Source organism: Rhinatrema bivittatum, chromosome 2, assembly GCF_901001135.1.
Source record: "Rhinatrema bivittatum chromosome 2, aRhiBiv1.1, whole genome shotgun sequence".
Taxonomy (NCBI): Eukaryota; Metazoa; Chordata; class Amphibia; order Gymnophiona; family Rhinatrematidae; genus Rhinatrema; species Rhinatrema bivittatum.
This window is the reverse complement of record NC_042616.1, coordinates 29,006,496-29,026,845: the sequence shown is the minus strand read 5'-3', so window position 1 is coordinate 29,026,845 and position 20,350 is coordinate 29,006,496. Positions and strand designations below refer to the sequence as shown.

The following is a 20,350-nucleotide window of genomic DNA, read 5'->3' as shown; positions in this document are numbered from 1 at the left end:
AATGCTTATGTTTTATCCTATTTTCTTCAGATGGATGTTTTTTTTGGCTAAAATAGCCTCTTTCACCTCACCTTTTAACCATGACTGTAGCCATTTTGCCTTCTTTCCACCTTTCTTAACGCATGGAATACATATGGACTGTGCCTCTAGGATTGTATTTTTAAACAATGTCCAAGCCTGTTGAACACTTTTAACATTTGCAGCTGCACCTTTCAGTTTTTTTTCTATTTTCCTCATTTTGTCAAAGTTTCCCTTTTGAAAGTTTAGTGTTAGAGCTGCAGATTTACTTATTGTCCCCCTTCCAGTTATTAGTTTAAATTTGATCATGTTATGATCACTGTTGCCAAGTGGCCCCACCATCATTACCTCTCTCACCAAATCCTGTGTTCCACTAAGAATTAAATCTAAAATAGCTCCCTCTCTTGTTGTTTCCTGAACCAATTGCTCCATGAAGCAGTCATTTATTACATCCAGGAACTTTATGTCTCTAGCATGTCCTGATGTTACATTTACCCAGTCAATATTGGGGTAATTGATATCTCCCATTATTATTGCACTGCCAAATTGGTTTGCTTCCCTGATTTCTCTTAGCATTTCATCATCTGTCTGACCATTTTGTCCAGGTGGACGATAGTATACACCTATCACTATACTCTTACCCAACACACATGGGATTTCTACCCATATAGATTCTACTGAGCATTTAGTCTCTTGTATGATCTTTATCCTGTTGGACTCTATACCTTCCCGGACATAAAGTGCCACACCCCACCAAGCTGATCCTCCCTATCATTGCGATATAATGATAGGGAGGATCAACTTGGTGGGGTGTGGCATTTTATGTTTTAAATTGCAATAAGCATCATATAATCACTGGCAGTGTTAGCAGGGTCACAAGCCTGGCATATTGGTCATCCTATGCCTTTAACCCAAGGTAGATGGTTTCTCAGCCACTTGTTTACAGGTATTTTCTTAACATCTCTCTCTCTCACACACACACACACACACGCACATGCACCCTTTTGCCTTCAAATCCTCCTTCAGGGATATTTGTTTCCATGTATCTATAAGAAATAAATGTGGGGAATGTCACTATCCCTCAAAGCAGTACAGTGAGGACTGTTAGCATAAGTAGAGCCAGGCATGAGCAAGGAAGCAGTGGTCACTTCTGGTGTACGTTCCTCCAGCTTGCACAAAGACAAAGAAGTGGCCTTGAGAAATAGTAGCAGAAGAATGTTGCTTCTTTTAGAGAAATTCCTCATTAGAAGGCAACATATTTGGCTATACTAATAAGCAGGTGCATATCAAATGCTAAAAATGTCCTGATGCCTTCTTGGTTAGCTATCAGTCTAAGGGCTTTGCTATATGTTTCCAGGACTCTTTCCCTCTATCAGGGAAGATAAACTTGTGCCAAGATTATGCACCAAGTAAAACCACTATATCAACATTTTGCTCTCTTTCATTATTCCATTTGTCCCACTGCCGTTGAGAGCTGAAGCAAGGGAAATGTGAAGATCTCTAGAGTTGATTCTTGTAGCTTGTATCTTATTCCATGCTGTTAAAGCACTTTTCAATATCAGTTTCAGTCTCTTGCAGTATTTGCTGATCTTTTTTCTCAGTGATTTGTGCTGGATTATTGCACCTTCCTCTACTCCAAGATATTTATGTATATACCTTTCTGCTCAAGTTCATTTATACTGCAGTCTTTGGAAAGATGTTTTCAGCTTTGGAGAGTTTTCCTCTAAGGAAGGTCACCTTAGTAGATTTGTCCAGAATAATATCATTCCAATGTCATCTGAAAGGTCATTCGCAACTCAGAGTTGTTCTGCAATATGAGGAGGAGATGTAAAGCTTCAAATCATCCACAAATAATAGGGACGATCTGATCTCTGAATCGTTTGCATCTCTGGGATTAAAGATAAATCCATAGGCCAAGAATAGTCAATGGATTTAGTACCAGAGAGGTCAAGAGTGGGTTCTCTGTGGGTTCTTTCGTGTATTCTTAGTTCCCTCTTCCGAATGAAACTTTTACCACAGTTGATGCATGGAAAGGGTCTCTCTCCTGTGTGAATTCTTAGGTGGATAACAAGGTCTCCATTGCGTCTAAAGTTTTTCCCACATTGATCACATGGAAAAGGTCTCTCTCCAGTGTGAATCTTTTGGTGTATAACAAGATCACCTTTCCGTCTAAAGCTTTTCCCACACTGAATGCATGGAAAGGGTCTCTCTTCACTGTGAGTTTTTTGGTGGGTTGTTAGATCCGATTTCTGCCTAAAACTTTTGTTGCATTCCATACACAGAAAGGGTTTCTCCCCTGTGTGAGTTCTCTGGTGCAATTTGAGAACCGACTTACAAATGAAACTCTTCTCACATTCAGTACATGAAAAGGGTCTCTCTCCTGTATGGTTTCTTTGGTGTATTATTAGGTCTCTCTTCCTAATGAAGCTCTTATCACAATAAGAACATGAAAAGGGCCTCTCTCCTGTGTGAATTCTTTGGTGGTTCATTAGAGCAAACTTTTGATTAAAACTTTTCCCACATTCCATACAGATAAAGGGTTTCTCCCCTGTGTGATTTCTTTGGTGCTTTAGGAGTCCTGACTTATGTTTGAAAGTCTTCTCACACTCTTTACATGCAAAAGGTCTCTCTCCTGTGTGCATTCTTTGGTGGCTCAACAGCTCCAACTTTTGTTTAAATCTTTTTTCACAATCAGTACAAGGAAATGGTCTCTCTCCTGTGTGGTTTCTTTCATGAATTACTAGTTCTTTCTTCCGAATAAAACTTTTTTCACAATAAGTGCATGGAAAAGGTCTCTCACCTGTGTGAATTCTTTGGTGGATTATTAGTTCAAACCTTTGCTTAAAACCTTTCCCACAGTCTGTACACGAGAAAGGTTTCTCCCCTGTATGAATTCTTTGATGGTTTACGAGTCCTGACTTATGTTTAAATCTTTTCTCACATTCTTTGCATGAAAAAGGTCTCTCTCCTGTGTGAATTCGTTTATGCCTCATTAGTTCCAACTTTTGTTTAAAACTTTTCTCACAATCAGTACAGGGAAATGGTCTCTCTCCTGTGTGGTTTCTCTCATGTAATATTAAATGTGATTTCCTATCAAAGATTTTTCCACAGGTGTCACATGAAAAGGATTTCTTCCCTTTCCCATCTCTCTGTAGGAGTTTAGAAGCAATTTGCTCATCATTGCTATTACTTTGGAAGGATCTCTCTGCTTTTGGGTGTCTCTGGTGCTCAGGGATGTTTGTGAGTTCTCTGTCACTTCTCTCACATGCAGTGATGCCATACAGTGAGTCTCCTGCAGGATCTTTTTGCTTTGTCTCCGATTTCCATTGACTTTTTCTAGCTTTCCCTCTCTCCATTTCCAAGGAAACATTGTTCGTTTTGTCTGCCGATTGTCTCGGGAGTACTACCAAATCTATAGGACATTCTTCTCGATCCTCCTCCCTCTTCTCTTCTTGCATGATGTCATTGTCTGCTGGATAAAAAAGAAGGCATTAATTATGTGACAGTGACTATGCAAAGCTATCAATGACCTGGGATCAGACTTTCTCAGGGGTCACACAATGACTACATGGGATCTGTGAGGTTCAGACTTTCTGAAAAGTCAGTAAATGCTCCAATAGCATGTGCACATTATTGGCATGAATACTAATGCAAAAAGTATGGCATCTCATCCCTATATCTGCCTGATTGCTAAATAGCGTGCAGACCCTAAACAAATTAGCATGTAGACATTAAACTGAGCAGGCGCAGTCCTCTTTTCCTCATGCTAGCAGGCATTTGGTCTTCTTTCTACCTTTTCTAATGCATGATGTACATCTTGTCTGGGCTTCCAAGATGGCCTTTAAATTTTGTTCCTTCACCCATCGACAACCAATGAAGCTTATGTAACATCGGCAACACTCTTTCCCTTCTCCATTATCCTAAGAACAAATGTGCTGCTGAAATCTGTCATAGCTGCAGTCTGAGTTAGTTTCACAGGCAGTTTTCACAATGCAGCAATCCAAATAGAAATTACCGAAGCATGACCCACAGTCTTCAAAGTTTGCTGGTTCAATTTGCTGATGAATAGTCTTAAGCTGAATAAGCATGCACCTCAGACATCTGCCAAGGAAGTAGAAGATGAAGCAGAGGCCGAAGAGGAGGAAACTGTAGAGGAACTGGAGCAGGAATGCGGTGGCCTCATCTTGGGGTGCTGCGTCACACCCCACCAGGATGACTGACCTATGCCATCACATGACACCCAGCCAAGACAGAGAACCTGAAGAACTGTCATCAGAAAGTGCCTCGGTCATACCTTGCCATATCCATCCCCATTGACACCAGGGAGGAAATCTATCAGCCCTGACTCCAGTACCAACATTGAACCATCCACCTACTATGAGCAGTCTTTGCGCCCTGGTGGTGCCTCCTGGACAGGCAAATCAGAAGATTATGGAGAGGGAAAGGGATGGTACTGGCAGCCTTTGTTGACGCTACAATATCATGAAGACTCCATCCAGGGGGCTTCAGAGCTCTCTGAAAAGAGATCCACAATCAAAAAAGGAATTGTGGTCTTCAAAGTGCTGTTCTGGCTCAAGACTGAGAATGCCTAGCGTGGTCTTTGGACTGAGCAACAGCAGCAAGGTCAGGAATGACCATCCTAATCATATCAAGCTTTAGGAACATGTGGGCTGGTCCTTCGTTAAAGATGGTGACATCTTTGTGCCTTGTAGATTATGGAGTCTACAACAAAGCTTAAAAACCTCTTATCATGGGTTACCCGTTTGGTCTGAAAAGATGTTTTTTGCTGTAGCAGTAAATGGGGACTTGTAACATGTAGTAAGCTCTAAAGGGGGGTGTGTGTTGGTGTCTGTTTTCTTCTCCAAACACAAGTGCAGGAAGATGTAGCTTAGGTTAAGAGCCTGTGGGTAAAGGATCATTTCTTGAGAATCTACTACATCTGCCAACCCCAATGCTTGCTGAGCCCTTTCAACGGGACGTTTGCTAAAATGTTACCATTTGCTCCGAGACAGTTGCTAAATGCTAGATCTTAATGAGCAGACATGAAATAGCTCCTGGAGGAGAGCGCACCTTGCTATTTCGCACATGCTCCCCCCCCTAAAGCCTACAATCCATCTGGCATTCCTTCATTAATAAGTACGGAGTCTGCTGAGGCAGGAAGCAGATATTTTTTGGAGGTGGCACTAAATTCTACATCAGATGGGAGGTCCTCTTTTTCTCCCAGTTCTGATTAATACGTAATCTGCGTCCTTATATTAGCTAGGCAGATCTAGTTACCGTAATTCATGTCATATAGTTACAGTGTGACTGGATTATTGTAACTCTCCTTTTGCAGGTCTCTAGGGGCAGCAATTACACAGACTGTAGTGTATTCAAAACACTGCGGTACGCCTTTTGAATTGGCTGAAATTTAAGGACCGTATTTCTCCCATTCTAAAAGAGTTTCATTGGATCCCTGGTTTCCTTTGAAATCAATTTAAAGAATCTTTAGTTTTTAAAGCTGTTCATGGGGTGGACCCCCTCTAAGCATCTTAAAGATGGTTTACGGCACTTTGATCTGCTCTGGCACTCTGCCAAATATTCCTACTTTGTCCTGGTTAGGCTTGCTGAGACACACAAGGTTAAATTTAAAACTTATTTGTTAAGTTCCTTTCCTTTAGTTCTGCCAGACCAGTCCAAACAAGTGGGTTATGAGCCCCCTGCTCGCAGATGGAAAGAGAGAAAAAAAAAGCTCAAAGCTACTTCACTCCCCATATAGCAGGGTCTGGTGCAGCTCTTCAGCATCCTATATCAAAGTTAAAAACAACCAAAGACAATTGTTTGTCTTGGTTTCCAAATCACTAGCACAACCAAAACCTGATGCCCGGCAAAAAACCTCACTCCATGGTCATTAACCCTAGAATTAGAGGATCCCTACATCAAGGTCATGATCAGGCCTCCCTACCTTCCCAGTGGGCAACAATAAACTTGCTGCTAGTTTCCTGAATTTGTCAGACTGAGAGCCCTTGATCACTGGCTTCCTTGGGTGGGTTCTGGACTGGTCTGACAGTACTAAAGGAAAGGAAATTAACAGGTAAGCTTAAATTTCACCTTCCTTCTCATCCAAACAAGTGGGACGTACTAACGCTCCACAAAGACCGGGTGGAAGGAAGCCACACTAGTTCTCGGGACTCCTGTGTCCAAGGCATAGCCTTTCTCGGCCTGCACAACCACACTGAGGCCCTTACAGCAGGGAAAGACAGGTTCTGATTCTACCTATGGCTCGTCCTGTACCCTTGTCGAGTGGGCTCAACAATCCTTGGGACCTGCAAACTCTTGCTGGAGCAGGCCAAAGCACTTATCTCCTTGATTCCTCCTGAAGTCAATGCCTTGGAAACCACTGTGCATTAATAGGACACATCAACGACCTATCCAAGAAAAACATGGCCACCTACGATCTACTGTAAAATTTTTGACGAGGCCTTTGTCTACAACATCTAATTCTGCTATATTTCCTTTTCATGGAGAAGAGCATGCTAATTTTTTTTTAATAAAAAAAGTAAATGATATTGTTTCAGGATTTTCCTCTCAATTAAACATAGCACCCAAGGACGATAAACCCATTGCAACTTGGACACATTTTTCTACCATTACCATCTTTGATACTCAGGCAGCAATAACAAAAATTAATTCCACTTAATCCTATCCCCATCATTATATTAAAACAATTAGTGGAAGAAATGTCCCCTTATTAAACCAAATTGATTAATCTGTCATTATCTGAAGGAAACTTACCGAGTGAAATAAAAACAACTATTGTAAAACCTATATAAAAAAAACTTGACCCTAATCTTCTGAATAATTATTGTCCTCTCTCTAATCTCCCTTTTCTATCAAAACTGGTTGAATCAATTGTTCTTAGCAGCTTTCTGACTACTTAGAAAAATCCAATGCATTATTCCCTAATCAATATGGGTTTCGTAAAAATGCCAATAGAGAAACATTGCTGTTCTCAATGTTCGATACTGTCTGGAGAGGTTTTGATGGTGGACAGGACTCTCTCTTAGTCCTACTTGACGTGTCTGCAACATTTGACACCATTGATCATACAATCTTATTAAATAGATTAGAACAGCTAGGAATTTCTACTAAAGTATTCATTTTTACATAATAGAACATTTCCCTTATCAAACCTTCTGCATTAAACCTTCTGCATTAAAACATATTAATCCAGGAGTTCCACAGGGGTCTGCTCTATCTGCAATGTTATTTAATATCTACCTCATTCCACTTTGTAAACTTCTAAGTGGACTTGATTTAAATGTTTTCATCTATGCACATGATGTTCAATTGTACATTCCTATCAAAGAGACCCTAACAAAAACTTTGCAATACTTAAAAATATATTTAGATGTTATAAACCAATGGATGTCTCATAATTGTTTAGCTCTTAATGCTCAAAAAACAGAAATTATCTTACTATCGAGATTAAAAACAGATTTTCCTCAAATAACTCTAGATTTCAAAGGACATTCCATACCCATTCAAAATACAGTACAACTGGATACTAATCTTACCATGAGAAATCAAGTTCAATACATAATCCGTAATGGATATGCTAAGTTACAAATGTTAAAACATCTAAAACCCATAGTTTGTAAAAGTGATTTCAGGATGGTGTTACAGACCTTGATTTTTTTCTGGAACTGATTATTATAATTCACTATTACTAGGATCTACTACATCAACATTACATCCCATACAACTTTTACAAAACTCTGCAGCCAGAATAATTATTGGAACAAAACAATTCGATCATATTACACCCGTTCTTATTAATCTACATTGGCTCCCCATTAGAGCCAGAATCAAATACAAGATATTAACAATAATACATAAACTTGTAAATATTTCCGATACACCATGGGTCGGTTCTAAATTACATATTTATATTCCAACTTGCTCTCTAAGATCTCAAAATAAAGGTTTGCTCGAAATTCCATCTATCAGAATAAGCACATATTGGTGAAGTAAGGGAGAAAGCTTTTTCTATTGCGGGACCCATACTTTTGAATACACTGCCTGACATCAACGACTGATTTAAAATTGTTCAGAAAAGGACTCAAAACTTGGCTATACAAAGAAGAATATACATTCCAGAGTGAAAAATTTGTCTTTTTTATTTCCTGTCTTACTTTTTCATATTTTTAAGATTTTATCTGTTTTTTTATTTTTAATGTGTTTATGATTTGATGATTATTGTGATAGCTGTTTATTTTATGTCACCTCATTATGTATGTTTAGTTGTAAACCACTTTGATCTCCTTTCCTGTTTGGAAGAGAGGTATACAAAAGTTTCTAAAATAAATAAATAAAACTCAAAGGTGACCTACAGCAGACTGGTGAATGGCCGTCCTTGTCCTATCCTACATTGCTCTACTTTCTCACGGTCATAAGAAAAGCCTGATTCCGACACAAGTGAAACACTATCCTTAGAAGAGGAATAGTATTGGGCTCAGAGATACCTCTTCCGTTAAAATTACCAAAGGCCACCAAGGAGTCTGACTTTAACAACAAGACTCAAAGAGATGCCCTTATGAGGCTTGAGAAGAAGGAAGGCCAGATCCTTTCAAAACTCAGATTCCAATTTGAGAAGACCTTCCACAGCGGGAGACTTGCATTCTTGACTCCCTTGAAGAAAGTATCCCATCCGAGAGAGTGGCACGATAACTTGCACGATTGTGTCCTTTCCAGCAAGCCAGAGTTGGTCTCAGCCCTCTGCGAGATTTACAAGTTATGTCTTCATCCCAGATTCTTCTGGTGGAAGAACAAGCTTGAAGGAATGGATCCATCAAAGGGAAATATTGCCTCTTCCATAAACTGGCCTCGCAGAGGCTCCGAACTCTAATTCCAGTCCACTAATGGTCCTCTTTCATGCCACTGAAGGCTGTAACCTCTGACACTAAAGTATCCTTATTATGTAACCTGGCTCTCTCAACAGCCAAAGCTGCAAACCCTAGAAGATCCCTTCCATTCTTTTTTACAACCTAGAAGAATCCTCTGGCTGGGGGAAAGGGTGAAGGAGAACCTTTGCTTGCACTTTCAGGACTCGGTCTAGGGAATGTCCAGGCTCCTGGCAGGAACCCACGCAGAAGACTGGACACTGCACATCCAACCCCCCTGGGCTCCTGCTTTCCTTTTTTGGGCTGAAGAAGTTGCTTGCCCCTGAGCTTTACCGGGCTGATCCCAAATCCACTCCTGTCCACCTGACCACTAACAGGGCAGAGGCTGACTCACTTACCAGGGTACCTGAGGGCTACCAGATTCCTTCAGCTTGTTCACATCTGTTAATGGCATTACACTGACTGCCACCACTCGGGCTGCCTTCTCCTGAGCTGGAGGCCAGGATTTTTGAGGTGCTAAACAGCTGGCTCTGACCCTCGCACTAGACCTTGACCCCTGGGCCTCTCTCTTCAGCTGACCTGGATCATAATTTCCCTCCTAACCCACAAAGTTCATGCTTACCATGCGAAGAAATCATGAGAGAGACTGCAAATCCATAAGCCACCTGCTCAGATTCCTCCTAACCTCCCAAGAGATAGGGAAGGTAAGCCTTGAGTATTTATTTAATTTGATTGACCACTAAATCGATCAAAGTCATCAGAGCCTTGCAGCACTGGACTACTCGGTATCATCCTGAGAGGAGTGAAAATTGAGTAAGACACATATGGGTCTGTGCTCAAGGTACAACTGTCAGGTCCCTTGCCCTGGAGCCTAGGACCTGCAGAGCAGGCCATGCTCAGAACAAACATGGAAACAGGAGACCTGGGCACCAGGAGTAAGACCTTCATCTCTTAAAGTCCAAGGCCATAACCCACTTTCTTCTTTCTATATGCCAGAGACTGGGAAGGACTAATTACTGTTCGGGATAGTATTCAATCAGCCTAGGGAACCAACACTTGCATAACCCTGGTTGAGGATGAACGGCTTGCTCGCTCCGATTTGGCTTGAGTAGTCTGGTTCCGCCTTTGGTCAAACATCTGACTAAAGGAGGAACCAGAGTCCCACCCTGCATAGGGAGGCCTTTGCCACATCTTGACCAGCAGGTACCCAGGGTCATGGTTAGCACAAGAGGACAGCCTGATAGCAGCAGATAATGGACTCAGGTTAAATGCATGTGAGAAACATCTGGTGAGAAACCCTAGAGGAGTTAAGGGGGAATGTGAGAACGTCCTAAGAAAATGTCTGCTATTTTGCAAGGGGACCCAAAGAATAGGAGAAATCATGGTTCTTTCTGGGTGACTATAACACCTGCCTACTCACAAGCAAAGCAGACACCCATGGCCATCGAGACTTATCTGTGACACTGTGCCTTCCTCTTTTAAAAGCCATAGCACAAACCAAGAGAGGGAGGAAGGGAAAAGGGAGCTTGATCATCTCCGTCCTCTGACTGAGTCCAAATCTGGCCCAGCACCACAGGAGACTAGGAGGCAGCCCAGGGAAAAGGCTATGCTGCAAGCCTGTTTTTTTTAAACTACTGCCTCCCTGTTGCTCTCTCAGAATAGAGGGAAAGGGCGCTGTCAGTAGCTCCTGCTGCCAGACCCAAGAGAACAAAGTCACCAGGACCACCCGGTGAACCCATTGGTGCAGCCAAGCAGGAACTCAAACCTCGAGTTGGTTCCCAAGGGGAAGGGAGAACCAGTCCCACCAGGACCATCATCCAGAGGGCAGCCTTCCCGGGAGCGGCCAATGCTCCACCAAGAACCTGGGCCTAAAGATCCTTCCCAGGGGCGGCCTATGCTCCACCAAGAACCTGGGCCTAAAGATCCTTCCCAGGGGCGGCCAATGCTCCACCAAGAACCTGGGCCTAAAGATCCTTCCCAGGGGCGGCCAATGCTCCACCAAGAACCTGGGCCTAAAAATCCTTCCCAGGAGCGGCCAATGCTCCACCAAGAACCTGGGCCTAAAAATCATTCCCGGGAGTGGCTTATGCTCCACCAAGAACCTGGGCCTAAAGATCCTTCCCAGGAGCGGCCTATGCTCCACCAAGAACCTGGGCCTAAAAATCCTTCCCAGGAGCGGCCTATGCTCCACCAAGAACCTGGCCTACAGCCTTCCCAGGAGCGGCCAATGCTCCACCAAGAACCTGGGCCTAAAGATCATTCCCGGGAGTGGCTTATGCTCCACCAAGAACCTGGGCCTAAAAATCCTTCCCAGGAGCGGCCAATGCTCCACCAAGAACCTGGGCCTAAAGATCCTTCCCGGGAGTGGCTTATGCTCCACCAAGAACCTGGGCCTAAAAATCCTTCCCAGGAGCGGCCTATGCTCCACCAAGAACCTGGGCCTAAAAATCCTTCCCGGGAGCGGCCTATGCTCCACCAAAAACCTGGCCTACAGCCTTCCCGGGAGCGGCCAATGCTCCACCAAGAACCTGGGCCTAAAAATCCTTCCCGGGAGCGGCCTATGCTCCACCAAGAACCTGGCCTACAGCCTTCCCGGGAGCGGCCAATGCTCCACCAAGAACCTGGGCCTAAAGATCCTTCCCGGGAGTGGCCTATGCTCCACCAAGAACCTGGGCCTAAAAATCCTTCCCAGGAGCGGCCTATGCTCCACCAAGAACCTGGGCCTAAAGATCATTCCCAGGAGCGGCCAATGCTCCACCAAGAACCTGGGCCTAAAGATCCTTCCCAGGAGCGGCCTATGCTCCACCAAGAACCTGGCCTACAGCCTTCCCAGGAGCGGCCAATGCTCCACCAAGAACCTGGGCCTAAAGATCATTCCCAGGAGCGGCCAATGCTCCACCAAGAACCTGGGCCTAAAGATCCTTCCCAGGAGCGGCCAATGCTCCACCAAGAACCTGGGCCTAAAGATCATTCCCAGGAGCGGCCTATGCTCCACCAAGAACCTGGGCCTACAGCCTTCCCGGGAGTGGCCTATGCTCCACCAAGAACCTGGGCCTAAAGATCCTTCCCAGGAGCGGCCTATGCTCCACCAAGAACCTGGGCCTAAAAATCCTTCCCAGGAGCGGCCTATGCTCCACCAAGAACCTGGCCTAAAAATCCTTCCCAGGAGCGGCCTATGCTCCACCAAGAACCTGGCCTACAGCCTTCCCAGGAGCGGCCAATGCTCCACCAAGAACCTGGGCCTAAAGATCATTCCCAGGAGCGGCCTATGCTCCACCAAGAACCTGGGCCTACAGCCTTCCCGGGAGTGGCCTATGCTCCACCAAGAACCTGGGCCTAAAGATCCTTCCCAGGAGCGGCCTATGCTCCACCAAGAACCTGGGCCTAAAAATCCTTCCCAGGAGCGGCCTATGCTCCACCAAGAACCTGGCCTAAAAATCCTTCCCAGGAGCGGCCTATGCTCCACCAAGAACCTGGCCTACAGCCTTCCCAGGAGCGGCCAATGCTCCACCAAGAACCTGGGCCTAAAGATCCTTCCCGGGAGTGGCCTATGCTCCACCAAGAACCTGGGCCTAAAGATCCTTCCCGGGAGTGGCCTATGCTCCACCAAGAACCTGGGCCTAAAAATCATTCCCGGGAGTGGCCTATGCTCCATTGGGAACCTGGCCTACAGCCTTCCCAGGGGCGGCCAATGCTCCACCAAGAACCTGGGCCTAAAATTCCTTCCCGGGAGTGGCCTATGCTCCATTGGGAACCTGGCCTACAGCCTTCCCAGGGGCGGCCAATGCTCCACCAAGAACCTGGGCCTAAAATTCCTTCCCGGGAGTGGCCTATGCTCCATTGGGAACCTGGCCTACAGCCTTCCCAGGAGCGGCCAATGCTCCACCAAGAACCTGGGCCTAAAATTCCTTCCCAGGAGTGGAGTGGCCTATGCTCCACCAAGAACCTGGGCCTAAAAATCCTTCCCAGGAGCGGCCTATGCTCCACCAAGAACCTGGGCCTAAAAATCATTCCCGGGAGTGGCTTATGCTCCACCAAGAACCTGGCCTACAGCCTTCCCAGGGGCGGCCAATGCTCCACCAAGAACCTGGGCCTAAAGATCCTTCCCGGGAGTGGCCTATGCTCCATTGGGAACTTGGCCTACAGCCTTCCCAGGAGCGGCCAATGCTCCACCAAGAACCTGGGCCTAAAGATCCTTCCCGGGAGTGGCCTATGCTCCATTGGGAACCTGGCCTACAGCCTTCCCAGGAGCGGCCAATGCTCCACCAAGAACCTGGGCCTAAAGATCCTTCCCGGGAGTGGCCTATGCTCCATTGGGAACCTGGCCTACAGCCTTCCCAGGAGCGGCCAATGCTCCACCAAGAACCTGGCCTAAAAATCCTTCCCGGGAGTGGCCTATGCTCCACCAAGAACCTGGGCCTAAAATTCCTTCCCAGGAGTGGCCTATGCTCCACCAAGAACCTGGGCCTAAAAATCCTTCCCAGGAGCGGCCTATGCTCCACCAAGAACCTGGGCCTAAAATTCCTTCCCAGGAGTGGCCTATGCTCCACCAAGAACCTGGGCCTAAAAATTCTTCCTGGGAGAAGCCTACACATAGCTGCAGCACCAGTCCACACATCTGCACTATTTACTGGAGTCAGAGAAATACTGGAAAGCTGAAGGCAGTACCAGACCCTTCTAGGGGAAGTGACGTCAGCTTTGAGCTTTTTCTCCCCCCCTCCATCTCCATCTGCTGGAGGGGGGACATAATCCATTTGTCTGAACTGGTCTGGCGTGGATGATAAGGAAACTAGCTTTTTCATATACTGGTCTTTATTTATGGAATTCTATGCCAGATGATATTAGAAGGGGCAATGATTATTTGACATTTCAGACACTTGTTAAGTCATGGCTCAGTAGCACAGCTTTTTCGGAAGTTCAGCAAGATTTGCCTGTAAGGCACTCTATTTAACCCGGTTCATGTAATCCTGATCTGATAAGCTGGCCTCTCTGATCGTAGTTTTTGTTTTTTAAATGACTTGGTATTGATTTATTTTTTTATAGAAACATAGAAATGACGGCAGAAGAAGACCGAATGGCCCATCCAGTCTGCCCAGCAAGCCTCACACATTTTTTCTCTCATTCTTATCTGTTTCTCTTAGCTCTTGGTTCTATTCCCCTTCCACCCCCACCATTAATGTAGAGAGCAGTGATGGAGCTGCATCCAAGTGAAATATCTAGCTTGATTAGTTAGGGGTAGTAGGGGCAGTAACCGCCGCGATAAGCAAGCTACACCCATGCTTATTTGTTTTACCTAGACTATGTTGTACAGCCCTTGTTGGGTTTTTTTTTTTTTTTTTCTCCCCTGCCGTTGAAGCAGAGAGCCATGCTGGATATGCATTGAAAGTGAAGTATCAGGCACATTTGGTTTGGGATAGTAACCGCCGTAACAAGCCAGCTACTCCTCGCTTTGTGATTGCGAATCCTTTTTTTTTCTTCATCCCTGTCGTTGAAGCTATGCAGGATATGCGTGAAGCATCAGTTTTTTGTTTTTGGTTTGTTTTTTTTTCCCCTGCCGTTGAAGCAGAGAGCTATGCTGGAAATGCGTGATGTATCAGTCTTTCTCCCATGCCGATGAAGCAGAGAACCATGCTGGATATGCATGGAAAGTGAAGTATCAGGCACATTTGGTTTGGGGTAGTAACCGCCGTAACAAGCCAGCTACTCTCCGCTTTTTGAGTGCGAACCCTTTTTCTTCTCCCTTGCCGTTGTAGCAGAGAGCTCTGCTGGATGTGTGAAGTATCAGTTATTCTTCTCCCCTGTCATTGAAGCAGAGAGCTATGCTGTATATGCATTGAAAGTGAAGTATCAGGCATATTTGGTTTGGGGTAGTAACCGTCGTAACAAGCCAGCTACTCCCCTCTTTGTGAGTGCAAATCCTTTTTTCCATTACCTCTTGCTGTTGAAGCTTAGAGCGATGTAGGAGTCACAGTAAGCATGTGTATGTTTATTTAATAAGGGTATTGTGTCAATAGCCATCATTCTGGCGAGTCACCCACTCTTCATTGGCGGCCTCTTGACTTTATGGATCCGCAGTGTTTATCCCACGCCCCTTTGAAGTCTTTCACAGTTCTGGTCTTCACCACTTCCTCTGGAAGGGCATTCCAGGCATCCACACCCTCTCCGTGAAGAAATACTTCCTGACATTGGTTCTGAATCTTCCTCCCTGGAGCCTCAAATCGTGACCCCTGGTTCTGCTGATTATTTTCCTATGGAAGAGGTTTGTCGTTGTTTTTGGATCATTAAAACCTTTCAAGTATCTGAAAGTCTGTATCATATCACCTCTGCTCCTCCTTTCCTCCAGGGTGTACATATTTAGATTCTTCAATCTCTCCTCGTACGTCATCCGATGAAGATCCTCCACCTTCCTGGTCGCCCTTCTCTGTACCGCTTCCATCTTGTCTTTGTCTTTTTGTAGATACGGTCTCCAGAACTGAACACAGTACTCCAGGTGAGGCCTCACCAAGGACCTGTACAAGGGAATAATCACTTCCCTTTTCTTACTCGATATTCCTCTCTCTATGCAGCCCAGCATTCTTCTGGCTTTTGCTATCGCCTTGTCGCATTGTTTCGCTGTCTTCACATCATTAGACACTATCACCCCAAGGTCCCTCTCCTGCTCCGTGCACATCAGCCTTTCCCCCCCCCATCGAGTACAGTTCATTCGGATTTCCACTCCCCATATGCATGACTTTGCACTTCTTGGCATTGAATCTCAGCTGCCATATCTTCGACCACTCTTCCAGTCTCCTTAGATCCCGTCTCATTCTCTCCACTCCTTCCGGCGTGTCCACTCTGTTGCAGATCTTAGTGTCATCCGCAAAAAGACAAACCTTACCTTCTATCCCGTCCGCAATGTCGCTCACAAAGATATTGAACAGGACCGGTCCCAACACCGATCCTTGCGGTACACCACTTAAAACCGCTCTCTCTTCAGAGAAGGCTCCATTTACCATCACACATTGTCTTCTGTCCGTCAACCAATTTGCAATCCAGGTCACCACCTCGGCACTCACTCCCAAGCTTCTCGTTTTATTCACCAGTCTCCTGTGCGGAACCGTATCAAAAGCTTTGCTGAAATCCAAGTAGATGACATCTAGTGCTCTTCCTTGATCCAATTCCTTGGTTACCCAGTCAAAAAAGTCAATCAAATTTGTCTGACAGGATCTTCCCCTGGTGATTCCATGTTGCCTCTGGTCCATCAATTCTCCAGACTGTAGATAGTTCACTATTCTCTCTTTCAGCAGTGACTCCATTACTTTTCCCACCACCGAAGTGAGGCTAACCGGTCTGTAGTTGCCTGCCTCTTCCCTGGTCCCACTCTTGTGAAGCGGGACCACCACCGCTCTTCTCCAATCACTCGGCACCACTCCCGTTTCTAGGGATCTATTGAACAGGTCACACAGCGGACCCGCCAGAACATCTCTGAGCTCCCTCAATATCCTTGGATGAATCCCATCAGGCCCCATGGCTTTGTCCACTTTCAGGTTCTTTAGTTCTTCCCACACATTTTCTACTGTAAAAGGATTTTCATCTATTCCCCTTCCCTCCAGTTTCTTGTTGTTTAGAGATGGTCCTTCTCCAGGGTCTTCTTTAGTGAACACAGAGCTCGTGATACTGTCAGTATCTGTCAGTATCTTGCATATCTACCTTACTATTGGATTATGTATTTGTTGTTTTTGCATCGTTTTGTTATATATGGGTTTGGATTTTGTTTTGTTATTGTGTTATATTTATCTACCATGTAAATTTGCTTCATATTCTGTACACCGCTTTTAAGACCTGCTGTATTAGTGGATAATAAGGTCTGAAATACTAACAACAACGTCATCACGGTTTGATTTTGCATGCACACGAGGATCTTACTGCATAGCACACTATTCTGGGGGCTCAGCAACATTTACTGGATAGGTCCCTATGTCAAAAATACAACAAGGAAAAGTCCATCTCTGTAGGACCCCTGCCTCTTACCAAGGTATCTCCACTGTCTTTTTCTCCCATCCATCTATGTCTGTAAACAAGAAAGGTAACTGAGGATGCTCCTGCCAGTACCCAGATGTCATCCCATCTTACCCTGCACCACAAAAGAAGCCACCCAGTGCCAACGGAGTAAGAAAAGGAGATCTGGCAGGGGAGGAGTGCTGCCTGTGCCTCGTGGTGGGCATGTTACTGATCACAAGCCACTATTACTTACTGCACAACACCGTCGTCGCCTCCTCCCTATACACACACCAGACTCCACCAGGATATGTACCCTAAATCCCCTTCTGCCCCTTAGCAAATGGCTGTAACTCAGGGGTGGGCAACGCCAGTTCTCGAGGGCCGCAAAGCGGTCGGTTTTCAGGATACCCCCCTAATGAAAAATGCAGGAAATAGATCTGCATACAAACTGAGGCAGAGTGCATGCAAATCGCTCTCCTGCACATTCATTAGGGACATCCTCAACATGAGACCAGGACCGGCGTTGCCCACCCTTTGTACAGTATACTGTTCAGTGGTATTCAATTAACGGCTATGCTGACAAAGTGCTGACGCTTCTGCTCCTTGCCTGCATAACCTGAGATGCATTAAACAGTGTTTGCTTGCAGGCTTCATTTTTCACTTACTCTTTTCTAGCGAAAACTACCCGGCGTTGCTTGGGTTGTCTGGTTCAAAATCGATTTATTTACTGAGTAACAGTTATTAATCGCTTTCCAGATTAAAAAAATAAACAAACAAGTGGGAAAAAAAAGATAAATACTGTTTAATTATATTAAAGTAATTAACAAAAGGCATATAGACATTTAGATAATCTCTCTATAAACCGCCTCGTCAGTGCTGTTGGTCTGGCAGCGACAGTTTATTTGACTTCTCCCACTGCCCAGCTCTAGAGAGTGCGTCATACAGCTGTTCGTGGGAAAAAACGGTCCCTCTGCAAGTCGACATCAACGATGCTGAAGGTTTGGCCTCGCACTTTCTCAACTGTCACGGCAAAGCAACATTTTTACCGGAAATTGAATTCTCTTGAACGGAAATTGGCAAATTAGAGGGACTCATTGCAATTTGCAGGACCCGGAAGATTTCCCCTGTCGTCGACTCCAGTTAGCACCACCACTGCCAACAAGTTGTACTTCGGGTCTCTAATTTGCACTCTGGTGCCACTGCATAGTCTTGGGAGGGCTTAAATTCCTTAGAAAGGATAATCGATTCGCCGATTTTTTTTTTTTTAAAGTTAACTTGTGCGGGGGGCAATCCAGATGGGTTTAATGATTTCAGAAATTCTGGCGGGTAATGAACAGCCTCACCTGTGTCTTCTGACTGCATCCACAGAGAAATAGGTTATTGTGGCATGAAATGTACATACAATTCTTTGCTTAATGTCCTCAATCTCTTTGTTATTTGGACATGCCATCGCTCATTCAGGCAGCCAGGAGGAATTCATTGTATGAATGTTTAGTATGTTTGGAGATACGCTCCCTAGCAGTTCTTCAACTGAACGATTTGCTACACCCAGGGGGTCCGGCATCTCAGTTCTATTGTCCCGTTGCCAATCAGCAAACGTGGCTGCATTTTGGGGCCTCCTTTCAAATCCACTCTCATGATGGCTTGCAGTGATGGTTTAACATGCCTTCAAATATGGGACGATTTAATGCATGCGTTAACCTCATCCACTCTGGTCAACTTGGATAGAACTGGAAGTGTTTGTCTGAAACTGCCAGCAAAAAACAAATGTTACTCTGCCCATAATGGTATTATTTGATCCGTTGTCACAAAGACCGCCGTCGGCAGCTTCCACTCCCGGTTTATGCGCCATCGCGCAGTCACCCCACACAACAAGTTACTGCCACTTGGACAACTTTTGAGGTGCGGCTGTTTTTCTTTAATGAGTACGTCAGCTTCTTGCTCTGTGTTAAATTTAATTGCAACCTGAATGTGGAATGTCACAGTGCAACGTCGCAGTGAGACCAGATTATGCCACTGCAGCAGCTACTTTCCTCTGCGCTCTTAAATTTGCCAGTATTAAACTGATTACAAATGTCTTTCTGGTTCTTCCTGGGACATCCTTACTATTAGAGACACTGTTTATTATGGTATCATAAGATTGTCGGGTACTGAAATCGGTTCCTTTCCTGTACATATGTATGTAACATCTTAGTTAATTTCCCTCAGGTATTCATGGTTGAAAATATCTGGATCACTGCCTCGCACTTCAGGTAAGCCAAATTCTACGGTTTCTCATGAACAGCCAATACCTGATCTTTCAATTTTATGACCCCTTCATTAAATATCCCATCAGAAAATTGCACATCAATTTCTGGGAATGGTTGCCATGCACCGTGTAGAATATCTTTGCACCTATGTTCTTTAAATCGATTCCATATAGATAATGGACCTAATATTTCTATGTATTGACACTTCCAAAAAGTTTTAAGTTATCTGTAAATCGACACGCTGTGCAAACGGTTGTCGGTATATAAAAACCTACAAATAAATAAATAAATAATAAAAAATAAAAATATTTCCCAGAAGCCCAGTATTACTGTCAACAACTGGTGCAAGCTTGTAGCAGAATTGCATACAATGCAATCTTGCACTGCAGCCGCCCACTGGTAATCATCTTCTAATAGACCTAGCGCAAGACTATCCCATTTACTGTTTGCAAATCTTGAAATGAAGTTGGACCGCAGAATTTATGTAGTAGCATACGCTAACAAAAACCTTCAGTGTTGCTTGGCTGGATGCTGTATACTCTAGCTAAAGGGGCATCTTTCTTATCACCTGGCTAGCCCTCCCATATCCTGGCAATGCTTTCCGCACGTGACCGTCTTACTGCTCCATGCATAATATGATGGAACTTTGCAATAAAGGCAATGTTTTTGCAAATGCATCTTGAGAACAAACTTGTAAAAAAAAATGTGTAGTATTCCACAGATTTTCAGCCACATGCTGAGCATTCACTGCTGTAAAATAAACATGCTGTCCATTTTCAAAGTGCACGTCAGGATGAATGATGGTCAAGTACCATGCATGGATAAGAAAAGAGAGCCCGTGTCACACTGCATCTGAGGAACTTATGATCCGGCCTGGGAGAAATCTCTCCACTTCATTATAACGGTTTTCCACCGCAAAAGTGGCCTTTATTTACATATTTGCAAATGTATTTGATAGATTTTACAGAATTACAAAACTCAACGTTGAGATGGGCAGTGAAGCGCTTATTCAAAATTGATGATCGAAACATAGTGCATACTAACCACTGCCATCAAACCACCATCTACTGACGATCTTCGCCAGTATTTAGGGTAACCATCATCACCTATTTAAATGTATCTAAGAAAATTTCTTGGATATTTCTTGGTACATCTTCCTTCCGACATATGTGGCGAATCACGATTTAATAATCTGCACGGATCGTGAATCAGATTTTGTCT

General features: G+C 44.6%; 1 protein-coding gene across 3 annotated transcripts in view; it reads right to left on the bottom strand.

The window, feature by feature from the left end:
• Positions 1 to 738: 738 nt before the first annotated feature.
• Positions 739 to 20,350, bottom strand: part of LOC115085867 (zinc finger protein 3 homolog) — a 38,840-nt gene continuing 19,228 nt past the window's right edge. The window contains exon 8 of one of the 3 annotated variants that reach the window (XM_029592389.1): positions 739 to 3,490. In XM_029592389.1, coding sequence (XP_029448249.1) covers positions 1,854 to 3,490 — 1,637 coding nt within the window. In that variant the 3' untranslated portion in view covers positions 739 to 1,853. Of the gene's footprint in view, positions 3,491 to 17,663 lie in introns of those variants that run through there. The other 2 variants (XM_029592390.1, XM_029592391.1) reach the window with 2 other exon arrangements.